General features: G+C 37.5%; 1 protein-coding gene across 1 annotated transcript; it reads left to right on the forward strand.

Annotated features, from left to right (window-relative positions):
- Positions 1–4,687: 4,687 nt before the first annotated feature.
- On the forward strand, positions 4,688–16,111 carry LOC131770776 (pleckstrin homology domain-containing family A member 8). Its single transcript, XM_059086493.2, has 15 exons — positions 4,688–4,893; positions 6,873–6,989; positions 7,743–7,913; positions 8,425–8,534; positions 8,850–8,943; positions 9,255–9,301; positions 10,279–10,337; positions 10,957–11,021; positions 11,475–11,784; positions 11,897–11,982; positions 12,820–12,878; positions 13,284–13,414; positions 13,716–13,786; positions 14,378–14,439; positions 14,552–16,111. Exons 1-15 carry the CDS (start codon positions 4,845–4,847, stop codon positions 14,738–14,740), a joined length of 1,620 nt encoding a protein of 539 aa, XP_058942476.1. The 5' UTR covers positions 4,688–4,844; the 3' UTR covers positions 14,741–16,111.
- Positions 16,112–16,659: the final 548 nt, after the last annotated feature.

Here is a 16,659-nt window from a genome sequence, read left to right on the forward strand (position 1 = left end):
TAGTGTGGCGCGAAACAACGAGAATCATTTTCGCATGCGTCGCGTTTTGGCGGGAAATTTCATGCAGTACAAACGCTGCTTAAAACTGCTCACTGATATCAAAAAGGTCTGAAGAGTAAGCGAATCTTTAAGTCAATCACTTTTCTATTACTGCTGTATTCCTACTTGTATTCTTTCAACTATGAATAGAAGTTTTTCTCCGATTTATGGCCCAAGCGCGAACGAAATCCGAGCGTAAAAAAAGAGGTTCTGTAACTTACAGTACAGACCTCGAACTCGGAATGAGGTATGAGAAGCAGCTAATCGCAAATATGAATGATTGTTACAATATCAAAGATTAACTTACACAAACAGAAATTTAACAACTAATAATTCCTTAACTTTTTCGCTCGGTGAGTAACTGTAAAGCGTTTGACATAGGCAGTTCCTGTGTTTTGTTCAATTTTTGTTTATTTTTTAATAATGATGTATTAGCGCTGTTTAAGGGGAAATCAGATTTATCCAAATTTCAAAGACTGTTTGGATTTTTATCGTTAACTTCTGGTATTACATAATGTTGAGAGTGAACCATGGGATGATACCCAAATGGATAATTGCAAAAAAAAAAGAAAGAAAATTGGTTTCAAATGACTTAAATCATTCCAAGCCGGGGAAGAGTTAAACGAATTGTTGAAAGATGGGTCATCAAGATGAAAACAAGCTAACGAGTGCAAATTTAAAATTCTCAGAATAAAAGGTACTATTGGAGAAAAATGAATGAAGTAGAAAGAGAGCTTCAAAAAGTAATTTAAATTATGTTTAATCGGTTTTAAGCATGTGGTTATGTTTTGGAACCATTTAGATCATGTGTGGGTGTTTAATACATTATATAAATATCTCCTACTTGACTTTTGTACAAAGCGCCGTGAGCCGGCCAGCAGGCCGAAGGCTGCTGTTTTAAGATATCAGATTGTTTCAAATGTAATTTATGCGTAATGAAAGGAAGTGACAGAGAAAAAAACTAAAATCAAAAGAACCAATTAAGACAAACTTATCTACTTGGAATCACATGGGAGAAAAACGTCATATTCACAGGACACAGACTAAAATGCAGTTAGCACTCTCTCATAACAAACAGATGGAAGATTTCTTTCGCACTGTTAACTTCTTGCAGAAGACATAAAGAAAGGTCGAAGAGTGACTGAAAAGATGAATTCCACCCTGAAGCCTCAAGAAAGCATGAATGCAAAGTGCATAGGGTTTCTTTTCATTGGAAATGTACCCAAGCAGATATCTGCTATACCTTACGCTATTTTGGTTGTTAATATACTGATCTTGGTATTAACTTTTCCTTTTACTGCTGTACTGAACACGCTGGTGATGTTCGCTGTGGGAAAGAAAGCGCAACTTCGAACCGTATCCAACGTTGCCCTGGCGTGTTTATCAGCTACTGATGCAATGGTTGGAATCTTTGTTCAGCCTATGTGCATATATATAGAAATATCATCATTATTAAAAGGAGAACTATCTGGTAAAACCGGCAGCTGTTCAACGCAAATCGTAGCCAAATATGCGATCAACTTTTTCTGCGCTTCTTCGCTCGTCCACATAGTGTTAATGACAGCAGAGCGTTACATGGCCATCAAACATACCTATAATCACAGCAAAGTCTTCACCAAAACCCGTGTGCTGATGGCCTCCACGGCAGCATGGATTATCACAGCAACTGCACATGTCTTGCTATACATCGACCAGAGTGTATTCAATCCTATCACGTCAGCTTTCGTGGGAGCAATTTTAGTATTCATAATCTTCTCCACTGTTATGGTATATCTTGAGAGTCGTCGACACGCGAAGCAAATCGCAGAACAGCAAGTTTCATTGGAGGCCAGGGAAAAGTTCTTGAAAGAGAAAAAAGCCCTAAAAGTATCCACTACAATTGTGTTCATTTTAATTATTTGTTATTTACCGATAATGACTTTAAGAGTGATCAATTTCGCTTTTGGCGTCGACAAAATATCCTCAATACATGTAATTTTTGTCTCTTCTGTTTCGTTAGCGCTTATCAATTCTTTTCTTAATCCACTCATTTACTCGGTCAGATTACGACAATTCCGCGTTGCAATTATTGAAATAATTCTGGGAAAAAACTACTCTAGAGCCGAAGATCCGGGTTGTCAACATTAGATTCAACCCAAACCGCGGTTTTACGCAGGCAGTGGTCTTTGGGTATCCACTACGGGTTGTTTTATTTAATGTCCTTCCACTGCTAGATTTGGGCCCTCGACGTCATTCACAAAAGTATATGTTCAGATAAAAGATTCAGCCAAATTTAAGATAGCTTAGAACGCAGTTTTGTTAACAACGGGTAATAATTTTTTGATAACCGGCCCCAAGAGTTTTAAGAGAGAATTTGAAACTTGGATTGGTCAGCATTATCAGAGTCAGAAAGATGGAAAGTGTGGTCTATTACTTTCATGCATATGAAAATTAGCTTAAATGTATCACCGAAGGAAGAGAAGTGTTTTCATTCATACTGAAAGAGCATGCTAATTATTCGCGCCATCTCTATTAAAGTATACAATTTCTTAAAGCTCGATAAATAAGATTGTCTGGATTTTGTATTTTAACGCTTTATTTTATTTACTTTCTTAAACTTCAAAGTAACGTTTTGGGTAATGTTTTCATTGTAGATACTTTATCTTAAGAAGTAAGAAAATTAGAAAAACTGCAAGTCACGTTTTTCAGTTCAATTAGGTGCATGTTGCGTTCCTATGAAAAACAAAAGGTGTTAATTAAACGTGTCGACAAATAAACTTGTCTTGTAAAACTTCCCAGCGTGAAAGAATAAGCTTCCATCCTGTTAAATGGTCAAAACTGTTGAGCCTTTAATAAAAGTCTACCTCTATTGGGATAGCCAGCGTAATTTACATGCTACAGTCGAACCTGTATCAAGCCGGCGCCAACGTATTAAGCGGTCCCTTGTCAAAGTCCTGAAATTAGTTTTCTTTTTATTCTCTATTAAGCGATCACCTCTCTACTGCGGTCGCGATCACCCTTTACTAAGTCTCAACGGCCATTTTTTATTGTCCTCGATCTGTATCAAACGGTCACTGAAAGCGAGTCCACATAAATAAAGCTAAGAATAATCTCTTAAGTGTAGTTTTTAATCCATGTTTCTCACTTAAAATCAAAGTAAGTGGTATTTTCGAGCGAGGTTCTGTACATAAAGTGATAAATTATGGCATAAAGTAGCAATGTTTATCCGCCAATAAACAAAAAAAAGCCAGTAATTTTTTTTTCTGTGATACCGTATCGAAACAGGAATTGTACAGCAGGAATTTTTAAACCTTTTCACACGAAAAGTTATTTATAAAGTGTTTGATTTATGCCAATGGAAAATGCAAGCGAATTGTCAATTGTGCACTCGTTATTTTGCCTTTATTTTAAGCATCCATTTGTCGACGGTTTATCCAACCCTTCGTTTTCAAACGATTTTAGTCTTTTCACACCAATCCTCTTAGTTTTTTTTTCTTAATTAGTTACTCGTTAAACGTCACATGAATCAGTCCAAACCCTATTTATTAGAAATGGTAGCCAATTAACGAGAAGAGCTATGGTATACTATGAGGTGTTTTTAGATGAAAATTAATACAATCAATGGAAATGACGCAAGTGAAACGCTCATTCATAAAAACACTTCTAGACAAGCTCAGAAAGCTCAGAAACACATGGGAGAAAAACATCATATTCACATGGCACGGAAGAAAATGCAGTTAGCTCTCTCATAACAAACAGATGGAAGATTCCCGTTCTCGTCACTAAGAAACTGCTAAAGTGCCGAAGACAAAAGGGAAGCGACCGAGAGGATGAATTCCAGCCTGAAACTTCAAGGAACCATGCCTGCAGATTGCAAAGGCTTTCTTTTCATTGGCAATGTACCAAAGCAATTTTCCCCCTTCCTAACGTCATTTTAATCATCAATATAGTAATGATAGTGGTAACTTTTCCTTATACTGTTGTAGTGAACGCAGGGCCTGAACGCACTGGTGATGTTCGTTGTGGAGAAGATAGCGCAACTATAAACCTTATATAACGTAGCCCTGGCCTGCTTATCAGCCACTGATGCAATGGTTGGAATCCTTTTTCAGCCTCCGTGCTTATATATTGAAGTATTAGCTTTATTATCAAAAGAATTATTAAGTAAAATCGACAGCTGTCCTTTACAGGACGTGGCCAAGTATTCTATTAACTTTTTCTGTTTTCCTTCGCTGACCCATTTGGTGTTGATTACTGCTGAACGGTACGTATCCATCAAATATATCTACAGTCACAGCCAAACCCTAACCAAAACACGTGTGTTAATGGCCTCAACTTCAGCGTGGATTTTCGCAGCAGCTCCACACGCCATACTGCATATCGACCAGCTCAGAGTGTTTTCAACCCAATAACAGACAGGATCCTGGCTAGAACCCAAACCACATACCCTCTAAGTGTTCTTAAATATTTGCGCTCTAAGTGATTTTTTTCACTGCCAAATTCATTGATCTAAAAATCTTCCCACCCCTCCTTGATAGTTGGAAAACACGAATTGGAATCCGAAGGAAAATTACCGGAAGTCGTTTTTTCAGACTTTCCCAGCATGCAGCATTACCGGAAGTTCAGGAGGATTCCGCGCACGCGTGTTACCAACTGCAATAGAAAATTTTGTAATGGCGGACGTCCTAACCCGTTGGTGGTTACACAGAGAAACCTGAGGATAAATAGCTTAATCCGTGTTAGATCGACGAACACTTGGACTTGTGTCCGAACGTAGGATTTTTGCGCAGGGCTGCGTGAACATTTTAAAGAGAGAAACGCAGAAGATGTCGATAATGGAAGGGACTTTGTGGAAATGGACGAACTATCTAAGTGGTTTGTAATATTTTATTTCACATCTCTGCTCTTTTGTTGTTGTTTAGATTTTGTTCCGTGTTGTAACTGAATTTTTTAAGCGTGATCTTGGTCGCTTCTCTTTCCGACTTATGTAAACTTTGCCTTTTTTGTCAACATTCAGACGTATTTGTAAAGAATTTTTTTCGAAGTGATAAGTTACTATGAAACGATGCGTTGATTTGTGGTTTTCCTATTTCATAGTAGAACGGCTTTCCTTTTAAAATATGGCGTTTGTAGATAGACGTATACTTAATATTTCGGTGGCTTTTCAGAAGACAATGTCATCAGAAATTGTTTATTTCTGTTAAGACTGAGACTTCCTTAAGACACATGGGAGAAATTCGCGCGGTTTTGATTAGCGAAATAATTTACCCGGACATGATAACTTATTTAACATTACGGAAGAATCAAACAAAGAAATTCATTATTCATTAATTTACGCCCGGAACTACTTCACTTGCCGAGTCATAGATTAAGCGGTTTAGTGAATTTATTTGTTGATTTAATGTAGTGTGTACTGTATTTACCACACTCTCTGGGTGGTTATTGTGTTAAATGAAAATGTCCGTGCTGTTGGGAACTTACACGAAAGCACGGAAACACAACATGGCAATCGGAAACGGTTATTAAATTTCAGTTTTGTTGAAAGGATCTATTTGAAATCCTTTGTCAAAGGCCAACCATGTTATCATTTTCCTGGATGCCAGAAATAACGTATTAATGACAGTGTTTTAGCTGTTTTACAGCTACAAATGTATGTTGTCCTTTATTGAGTATTATTTGCCCAGCCATAAGCTTTTTTCTGTGCAACGGTACTTGTAGTTACTGTTATTTTGCTTTGCCTGCCTGCTTGATATTGTATTGATATTGTAAGGAGAAATTCTGTCTTGGTCACTTATGGGAGTGAAAGGGTTAACAAAACCTCTTTCCTGTTGACGTTCTTGCCTTCCAGTTATGGTGTGATGCTGATTTTCATAAAATGCTTAGTTCTTTTTTCTTCACTCACTCAACTAAGGAAAAGTATAGAGTAGGTCTTTTGGCAGTTTTATAAGTGAACTCCCATAAGTGACCAAGGCAGAATTTGTTCTTACAATATATAAATTTATAGTCTAAAGTTAGACACTAATATCTAAAATTAGACAGTTGTGTCTAAAATTGACCACTTGTTTCTAAAATTGACCACTTGTTTCTAAAATCAGACTCTACTGTCTAAAATGTGGCACTAGTTTCTTTAAACAGATGGTCATGTCTATGTTTGGTGTGAAATATCACTGAATATTTTCACGAGCTGTACTGTATTTTGACAAGCCCATAGGATGTCAATACAATCAGTGAGTAAAAATACTCAGAGATACCACACATGAAAACATCTAATGAGTTATTTGTTATCCAACTGTTTTTTTTATGGGGGACAAGTTTCTAAAGAAACTGTGGTGCTGCGTCAGTGGGAGAGGATAATAGTGTAATTTAGAGTTATCAACTGAGTTGAAAACGTAAATTGGCCCCCTTAAAAGATTTGAAGATTTGAATTTGTTTCAAGTATTAGCCCTTTGTCAGAGCGATTAGCAATTGGTCAAACTATTTACAGTAGCCAATTTACATTTTTAACTCAGTTGATAACACTTAATTACCCTGTTTTATTATGAGAACATTTTTTTTAAGCAAGAAAAGCAACTAGATAGATATATCACTAATTCTCCCAACTGGTAATCGCATGATTCTTATATTGCTGTTTGTGAGAATTTCGTTTTGTAAGAGTAAAGTTAATTTCTTACACAGGAACACAACACACTGACCTGGCCAGGTCTTAAACTCTGATCTTTCCACTTGTGTTCAGCGAGATATTTATAGGCCTATGCATCTCCCACACATATTTATTGGTTATTATGAATACTTATTAAATTATTTAGAAAGATTGGTTTTGTGGTTTTATTAATTATGTTTTTATGCTCTTTCAGGTTGGCAGCCCAGGTGGTTTGTCCTAGAAGTTGGAGTGTTGGCGTATTACAAATCTCAGGAAGAGGTTGGGCTTGGAAGCAGAGGATCCGTGAAAATGGCTTGTTGTGAAATTTCAGGTAAATCATTAACTTACAAACCGTTAAGATATATTGAAGTTCACAAGGCAACCAGGTGGACAATTAGAGATGGTTTGATGCTACAGTTACTTAGAGTGTGTGGCACAAAAGAAAGGGCTCTAAAGTCAGTGTTTAACTTATCCACCCTGCCTTGACATAGCTTGTCAGAGTTTAACTCATGCATTTCACCTTGATATAGCTCCTCAGCTGGCTCTGTCCTTTGAATTTCTCTCCCAAAAGTGCTAAAATTAGTAAAGATTGCAAAATGACATGAGAATTCATTCTTGCTTTCAGGTGCATATATCACAATTTAAATGATAAGCTGATTGATACATGAATTGTGATTGAAGGACAGACTTAAAAATGATGTCACCATTGACAACATTTGGGTGTTTTATCATATTAATGGAGTCCATGTTGCCATGGGTCTGTATGGTAATATATCACAGAAGATGCCAAATTCTGGTAAGAACTGGTAGCTTTCCCCTCATATGCCACCTTTTTGTTCTTACCGCATTTTTCATGTCATATGTGATCTATTACTGAAAAGACTGCATGGCAAAATTGAATCCATTCATGAAGTCTAAGGATGAGTAGAGTTCAAAAGTTGTATGAAGTATAACCAAAAAGAATACTTTTTTTTGCAAAGTTCACAATCATTATTAAAGAATAACATCAAGCATGATCTGAAGTTGAGTATACTCTGATCCCCATGCAGTACATGTAAATAATGAAACAAAACCATGTGTTTAGTACATCCTACAGATGCTGTTCGAATTGACCTGAAGATTCCCCCGGACCAATACATTTACCTTAGGGCTGCCACACCAGCTGAACGACAACAGTGGTTAGTTGCATTGGGAACAGCCAAAGCATGTTTGACAACAATGAAACATAACGGCCACTCAGAAGTTCCTGGAGAATGTAAGAAATTGTTTTAGATACACCTTTAGTGTGCCTCATCTGTTGTGATTTAATTTTTCCCTTGTTTCAAATTTTATTGTCCCTATGGTAGACATGTTGTTCAATGTGATTTTGTAGATCAATGAACGTTTAATCATATGTCTCAGAATGTAGGGTCAGGCTATTACCCATAATTGTATTGACTGCAATGTTTCAACTGATATACTGCTAGTCTTCGTCAGGCAACAAGGTCAAAGGTTTAGTGTGCATCACATTTATAGCACCTTGGTTTGCTGTTATTGGTGTGTTTTAGTGCACTATAATTGGTGTATGTCAATCCTCATTATTATTCCAACTGCTAGATGTTGTTCCCTCATAGGTCTGTTCAGTGTTTGATTGTTTTGATGGCTGTTACACTTTTGTGTTGTCTCTATTAAAGTTATTGGGATGAAGTCTTACAGGAGACAAATGATAGAACATTCACTTATCATTCTCCCTATTAGTCATTCTGAGCAATGCCTTTTGTTAACAGCCATGAGCCAGTTAAAGGAGAAGATGCAAGAGCTGAACATGTATCGTAGTTTATTACTGCAACAAATCAGCACCATTAAGATGCTCTGCAGCAATAAAGAGGACAACCAGGTACTGAAATAACACCCTGCAAATCCTGCCTTTGAAGATGCATTTGATGATTGAGTGACTAGCATGTAATTTTATCCCTACTTTGTTAAACATTAAGGACACAAGAATATTGGATATGATAGTCAACTAAAGGAGCTCTTGATTATTCAACAAATTCTCCTTGTCCGAACCATAGGAAATATATAGAGAATGGTGGTGAGAATTTGCATACTGATATAGGGGTGTAAAGGGTTGCACAATGACATGTAATTGTGTTTCTTATCCAAAAATCTCTTGAAGCATTACTTAATTTTTTTTTTGGTTATTTTTGTTAAGGAATTTGGAGAAGCAGCAACCATGCTATCTGCAACTTGCGATGAATTTCTCAAAAACATTTGTGACTGTATGGATTTAGCAGAAAGTAACTTTGGTGAGTTATTATTTCATATCATATAACTTCACTGACATATTTACCCTATACTGGTGTTTGTACTTGTACTTGTGATTGCATTGCTAGTGCAAACTGAAGAAAGTTCTAAATTAGTTTTTTTCCAATCACATACTACAAACAGCAGCGCAGCATTTAATGGGGCCACTGGGTTGCTTGGTGGGGAATATTACTTGCTTATCCCATCCAAGCTAGCCAATCAGCATGCATGAAAAGCACTATTTGTCTGTCTGTTATGTGCTAATAGGAGATACATATTTTTCTTATTGCTGAGTCATTTCTGATTTTTCCAGGGAGCTCCTCATCTTCACCATCTTCACCGTCAACTTCCATGAATAAGGTGTGACATAAATATTAAGTGAATAAGGATCAACATCAGTATCTAGTAAGCCACTGGGCACCTGCCCCTCCCCTGACCCAACAACAGTCAACTGATAACATGTTAGGGTTAATGTTTGGTCAGGGGAGGGGTAGGTGGGTGAGTTGTTGCTCAGATACTGAAATTGATTGGTGAATGATTAAAAAATAAATAAAAAAAACCTTTTTTGAAGCCGAAAATATTTATTTACCAAGATACTAGTTTACACTTGATTTGGATCAAACAGTAGGTCCTGTCCTTGAACAGTTTTTAAACAATTGTGAACAACTTTAAAGTTCTCTTTTTACAAGGATCCAGATTTTTTTTGGTAGAAAGTGAGTGAGGTGAAGTAATGTTAGTTGATAGTGAATGAGTGATTGGAATAACTGAATTTATATTTTCGATAACAAGACGCCTGGAGGCATTAACGTGGGGTACGTTAGTCGTTGTCTACAGTCACTCTGGTTTTACGTGAAAAATGATAAATTTAATGTTGATTCTTCAAAGTACAGGAATGACATCGACAAATAAAGGAAATGAAAAAATGTCATTGACCCTTTAACTCCCAGATCAAATTTTTAATTCTCCTTACTGTCAACCATACAATTCTTATAACGTTAGTTCAGAGAATTTTGTATTGGATCAAGTAATTATCCTTAAATTTATGTTTTTCTTTATTCTCATTACTTATCTGGTTGATATTGTATTGATATTGTAAGGAGAAATTCTGTCTTGGTCACTCATGGGAGTTAAAGGGTTAACACGGGATGTTATATGCGATCAGCCCTCCAAAAATTATCCCCAACCAACAAGGCGTAACTTCAGTGAGAAGCACAAGCACGAGGCTAATTTTCATATCTGACTGCAACGACGCTGAAGCGAATTCCCAACGTGGTCTGCCACAAGCATCCCACATAATTAAACTGATACATGTTTTTATTATATTTTCTAATCTCTAGACTTTGACATCAACAAAGCACAGTACTTTTCAAAAACAATTACTCCATGATGGTCATAGGTAAGACCACTTTGTAAGAGTGTTAACATCTTACTTCTCTTTACAGTATCACTGTTGACTAAAGCGTTAAGGGTGTGAGAATATGGAAAATGATCACCAGCTCGAAATCGTTGAACCAAATTCTTCATATCAGTACTACTGGAAATGTATAGAGAACAGTATGGAAAATATGTTTTAGTTCGAAATATCAGTTCTTCACAGTGACTGTGATACATTTATTATGATTTAAGCTCTGAGATTTTGGTGTTAATCCGCAACAATATCCGCAAACTGTTTTTTTTAGAACGTCCTAGTAAAATGATAACCATATACGTGAAAAATTACGCGCATCTGATCGGCTGAGAACGAGTTCGCATTAACATGAGTGCAAAGTACAAGAAGCGCGCGCACGCTTTCAAAATTTCGTCTGTCTGGAGTTTCGGAGATGTTTTTTTGTACATTATTAACAAGTGGTAACTTGATTTCTCTTGCAATTTGGTGTAAATCTTTCAAAGACTACAAATTGCACTTGCTCTACTGGCACATGCAAGTTTGGTGTCTTTGAAAAATTTACTGGTGCTTATCACACCAAATTGCTAGAGAAATCATGTTATTACATATACATATTTTCATCTTACAGGTCTGCATCCCCTCCACCATCGCCAACTCCAAGTGTTGCCAGTTCATTTAGTTCTACTTACAATGGTAAGTAACGACCCTGATTCCACAAATTCCCTATGGTTTGGAGACCACAGCTACCACAGCGGTCAAACGTCGAGCATGCGCAAGGGGATAAATCTTGCCCGGCCGCTCGCCAATTTCCCGCGCAAAATTTTTAAGGAAAACCAACGAAGCATCTTGCAAATGTTACAAGAACTCTGTTCAAGGAAGTGGGAAGAAGAAAAACGAGAAACTTTTAAAACACGAAGTTTTTCTAATGCGTGTATCCTGCTAATGAACCATTTTTATTTCGAACTTGCACACCTTGACTTACTAGCTTGTGTGGCTGTTTATGACCCTTGTTACACAATTTCGTTTTGACAGGCTGAGAGAACGCTTCATAGTCAGTGCAACACCGGCACATGCGCAGATGTATGACCACTGAGTTGATTTTTATGTCACTAACGTCAGAAATACAAAGCTGTTTTTTTATTCCAGGACCACCAAGCGTCACAACCGTAAGCGACCAATCAGTTCACAGCGATAGAATGACGTCATCAGTTACCAAGCAGCTCACGACCCAGACTCCTAACCAAGTGGTTGGGAACCGTTCTTCAACAAATTCCTCTGAGCATAATGATCGCAGGCACGTGCAAGCTAGCGGAGTGTCGGCCAACCCCACCCTCAATCATCACAAGGCGAAGTATATTGAATTGTCTCGGAATTCCCTCGATTCACAGTCGTCGACTTCAAATTCAGAGGAAGTTAAGGAGGAACCTTTAACATTCTTCACTAGTGTGCAATTTAGGTAAATTTGAGGGAAGTAAGCATTGTGTTGAATTTAACTTGGTTAAAATGCTTTTGAAAATAGCCACCTTGACGTCTCTTACAACATTATTTTTCTGCTTATTATTTTGTAGATTTGAGAACATTCAGTTAGGACCAGACAATGGTATTCCCACTAAACTTTTTCTTTCGTCCTGTTCGTGTATCCTACCGTTTCTCGGTAAGTAGCAACACCCTTTGAAATTCTCACCACATAGGGAATTTTTGGTGAAAGGCTTGTGTAACTGAAATAATTTTGCCTTCTATACCATAATAAAACACTATTTAAGGATACCGGTACGTTGGAACCTGGGGTTATCCTTGGCTTTCCTCTTCAATGAGAGAATCAAACCCTTTTTTTTCTTTCCATGCTCGTGAGAAGTGCTTGACATCTTGCATAAAGTTGGTAGATAACCTTTTACCCTCTAAGAGTGACTAGCATCTAGTTTCTCCTTACAATATCACCCCTGAATCGCACACGAAGGTCTTGAGAATAAAGGATATGATCAGTAACTTAAAAAGCTCTTGATTGTGAAACAAATTCTCCTGGACAGTTCCTTAGGAAATACATAGAAACAGTATGGAGAATGTGTATACTGATATTAGGGTGTAAAGGGCTAAAGAATAAGCTCGTGAACGTTGGACATGGGACTTTGGAGCGTGTAAACACACTACGAAGCGACAATGTTCACATGAAATGGCTTCAGCTTTTCATATAAAGTTGCATCTGTAAAAAGGAACGACAAGATATACTTTTGCTACGGACTTCCCCTTTTGTAGAATGGTTGATCGTTGGTTGCTGTCGTAGCGTAAACCTAGAGCCAATTCATAAACAATAAAACAATACAGTGCATGTTGGCAAATATGTTTTAGGCCCAACCCTCTGTCATTTAAGCCCACTCACGCAAGCAGGCTTAAGTACTCTTCAGCCCACCAACATCTCCATTTTAGCCCGCAAAATGCGTCACAATGCCGGATGAAGTGATGATAATTTGTACTAATTGTTGTGTTTTTGCAGATGTTCTTGGATCAACTGCATTTGCTCCTGTTAAACTGGATATCAGTGGGAATATAAAAGTAGGGATTTGAAACAAAGCTTTTTTCACTTATTTTATGGTGGCTATCTATAAGTTTATTTTCGTCAAAACATATTAGGCCAACTGCGTATGTGTAAAGTGTGAAATAAGCTTACCAATCACATCGTAGCATATAAGTTTTCAACCAATCAAAATAAAGGGAAATACCACAAGGTGCGAGTGACAACACAAAGTTAACAGACTACGTGAAGCGCGGGAAAACGCGGATGACACAGTCTGTTAATTTCAGTTTTGCATCTGATCAGTTAAAAGGATAGCGTGAGTTTTCTAGACCAATCAGAGCGTAGTGCTATAATAACCAATGCAGTTCCGAGTTATTTTCGATACTCAGATGAAAGTTGCTTTACTAAGTTATCTAACCAAATTTTGTTTCAATCTATTGCAGAAACTCGAAGCTAAACACGATACGGACCCGAAAGCGTTTGTCACGCTGCAAAATATTGTTTACCAAGAACTCAAAAGCAACACGTGTACGGTGAAAAACTCAGCCACGGACGCGTTACTATGGTTGAAAAGGTGAGTAAAATAAAAACTCTTCATTTAGTCAGGAAATTACTTGGAAAAGTTTTGGTTGACAATGAAGTTTTTCGCTGTTATTGTGTCTAAAAGATCAAAGATGGCGTCAAACCGTTAAAGTAAGGATGTCTATCTGAAGCGCTTTTTGCAGATGCAATTTTACCGAAGACAATTTTTTCACCAAATATTTACGGTTAACGGTTATTTACCGCTTAATACTGGTTGCCCTGCGTCATTCACAAGATGTGAATACTTGTGTAAGACGAGTCTCTTACGTCGTCCAATTAAAAATCTATTTCAGAGCTTTAGAGTTTATGCAAGTGTTTCTCGCTGAAGTTGTTCGAGGAGAAAAAGATCTCGCTGTAGCGGCAGGTAAGGTTTTTTTTTTAATTTCATCCACATTTCATGTAAATAAAGGCCGAAAATGACTGATAACTTCTCTCCAATTGTTTCATTGGCTCACCTTCGTTTATTCCCGAGTGAACCTCGTTGAGTGTCAATTACCAAATAACGTCAACGAACAATCCACCAAGAATATAGGAAATCATCACCAACTTAAGTAGCTCTCGATTGTTAAACAAATTCTCCTTGTCAGCACCTTAGGAAATGTATAGAGAACAGTATGGAGAATATGCATACTGATGTCAGGATATAAAGGGTTAAGCGCGAGGGAATTACGAATAGTTTTAGTTTTGCATCTAATCGAGAATTTGAGACGAGTTTGTACCAATCAAGAGAGAAGTGAACGGAAAACCAAAAGAATGTAGCCCTGTATATCTTGCGACACCCAACTGTAAATTGCCCCAGTCCTTCGCCGTGATCAACTGGAGTGTTATTAGCAGTTTTGGTCGCGGTCAAGCGCCTTTCCAACTGAACCTTCTATAGAGGTCCTTGGTAATTTACTGTGCAGTCGTTCAATGTTTTATTCCACGGGTTAGAGTTTAATTAAAAGTTACTTCTCAGGTACGGCTTACGGCAAGACGCTCAGAAGATATCATGGTTGGGTCGTTAGAGGGGTTTTCGCTGTAAGTATAAGAATATTTAATATCGTAAGACTTTTGACATTTTTTTTTTAATTTCTGAAATCATCACGAAGGTTGGATTATTGCTTGATCATTCTACGTGATTTATTTGTAGTTGGCAGTTAAAGCAGTGCCATACAGATCGGATTTTCTTACAGCTCTTGCGACCACTGAAAAGGGCTTGGCCACTCACAAGGATGTCATACGGGACATGAAGATGTGCGTTGAGGGACTGAGTCGATTTACGAACATTATAAACCAGTTATACCGGAAGCACAAACTCGATTCGGAGGAGACCGTGTAACGACGTCACGCTTCATTTCGGCGGGACCGTTCGTGACATTGTCACGCTTTTCCGCCCTGGTCACGCACACATACGAGGCTTTTGTCCTCGTTCTTATGTAGTTAATCACATAGCTAGCTCAAAATTTATTTTAATAAGAACTATTATTTACTAAGTAACATAAATATTTAAGAACGACAGTCAGTATATATAGAGTTAACTTTAGATCTCGTTGCTAAAAGAATGAATAGAGTCAGGAACCCATTACTTAATGGGCTCCTGATAAAGTAGTGTTCAGAGGACTCCCCCTCTACCGCTGTGAACTGGGTTCCATTTCCAAAGGTGGCGTGAAATGTTTGTTGAGGTTTTTGCTGGTTTTCGTTGTTGTGGTGAGGATTTTTCTTTGGAAGCTGTGGTTTTCCTCCTTCTCAAAGCACCAACACTGCAAATTTCAGTTCGACTTGATTCGTTGCCAGACTTTCCCTGGTTCTTCCCAAGCTGTTATTGTTCCACGCAGAGTCTTCAAGCTCAGTGGCAGTTTCCATTAGCCTTATCACTCTCAAGAACTCATCAGAAAATCTCCTACTGTCTGCCATACAATTCCCATGATGTTAGCAGTTAGAATTTGGTATTGGGTCAATTAATAATCCCCTTAATGATATTTTTCTTTATTCTCATCACTTGCCTGCTTGATATTAGATGGAAGTTGTGAGGAGCTTTGTGTATAGAGCATTTGACCGTAAATATAATCATTTTTCTTCGTTCGTGACAAAATGTTTTTCTTTAACAGGCTGGAGTAATTGTTCAAAATCTCTTTTTTTTTCTAGTTTTTACTGACTGTCGCTCGTAATATATTGAAAAAAATCAAGATTTACCCAGATACTATAAATCACATTAGGTAATTTAAATACTGTTGTAAATTTAATTTCTTTTCAATCGCCCAATAGTTCAATTTGACAAAAACGGTAATCACACAATTACCCTTGCCATTTTAAATACTAGTATAACAGGTAGTTGGCAAATTATAGATCTGATTGGCTACACGATGTCTTTATTGATTGGTGCCAGTCTCAAACCGCGCACGATCAGTGAAAAAGTGAGCAAAGTTGCAATTTCCTCGTCCCCTGATCTTATCGGTTCTTTTCAGGTAAGGCCTAGGCATGAGAAGTGGCTTCTAAGAAACCCTAGGGGTCTGGGAACGAGAATGGCCGACCCAGCATGATATCGCCCGGAATCATTATATTCACTCAAAACTACAATTGAATCTAGCAAAACAGGAAAGCTATTAATTGTATTGTAGGGAAGTTTTATAAAAAAGCATTCAGGGAAATGTATCGTTCAAACTAACTGTACTTAAGTAAATCAAAAAATTAAAACGCTATCAGATGGTAACGGTTCGGTGACGTATGTTTTATGAGTTTTTGTCCCATGATTCTTTTCTTATTACTGTTTCAGTCCAATCGTACGTGCACTATGATTGGTCAGTTTAGCGGGTCGTAATTCACTGTAAGGCCTTTTCAAAAGTCTGTTTGGAATCAAATTTCTCCCCTCAATTAAAACCCAAAAATCGAACGAATTTCTCGTTTTCTCGGTCTGCACTAAAAGTTATGGGACCTAATTTTTCGGTTATGGTCCTACTAACGGCCATAAATCCGAGCGGAACAAACTGGGTTCGTTTCTTAACAGTGTCTACCTCGAACTCAGTTAGCAATAGGTACTTATCTAGAGGACAGACGATATGAGTAAAGAAAACAATTCTAAAATGGCTTAGTTCTCTGACCAGATAAAACATCAAAATCTCACAGCTTGTATAGATGTGTACAATGATTGATAATTTCATCTTGGAGCAGAACTGTAGCACAAAATCGAAGACCCAAAGATTCGATAACAAGTTCAGTTTCAACTTTCTCAGCGAAATTTAGTATTTAATTCGTGAAGTA

Source organism: Pocillopora verrucosa, chromosome 13 (assembly GCF_036669915.1).
Source record: "Pocillopora verrucosa isolate sample1 chromosome 13, ASM3666991v2, whole genome shotgun sequence".
NCBI lineage: Eukaryota > Metazoa > Cnidaria > Anthozoa > Scleractinia > Pocilloporidae > Pocillopora > Pocillopora verrucosa.

Coding starts and splice junctions, on each gene's coding strand:
- LOC131770776 (XM_059086493.2), top strand. CDS start 4,845: ATGTCGATAATGGAAGGGACTTTGTGGAAATGGACGAACTATCTAAGT. Junction 4,894..6,872: donor ATGGACGAACTATCTAAGTG/GTTTGTAATATT, acceptor ATGCTCTTTCAG/GTTGGCAGCCCAGGTGGTTT. Junction 11,022..11,474: donor ATTTAGTTCTACTTACAATG/GTAAGTAACGAC, acceptor TTTTTATTCCAG/GACCACCAAGCGTCACAACC.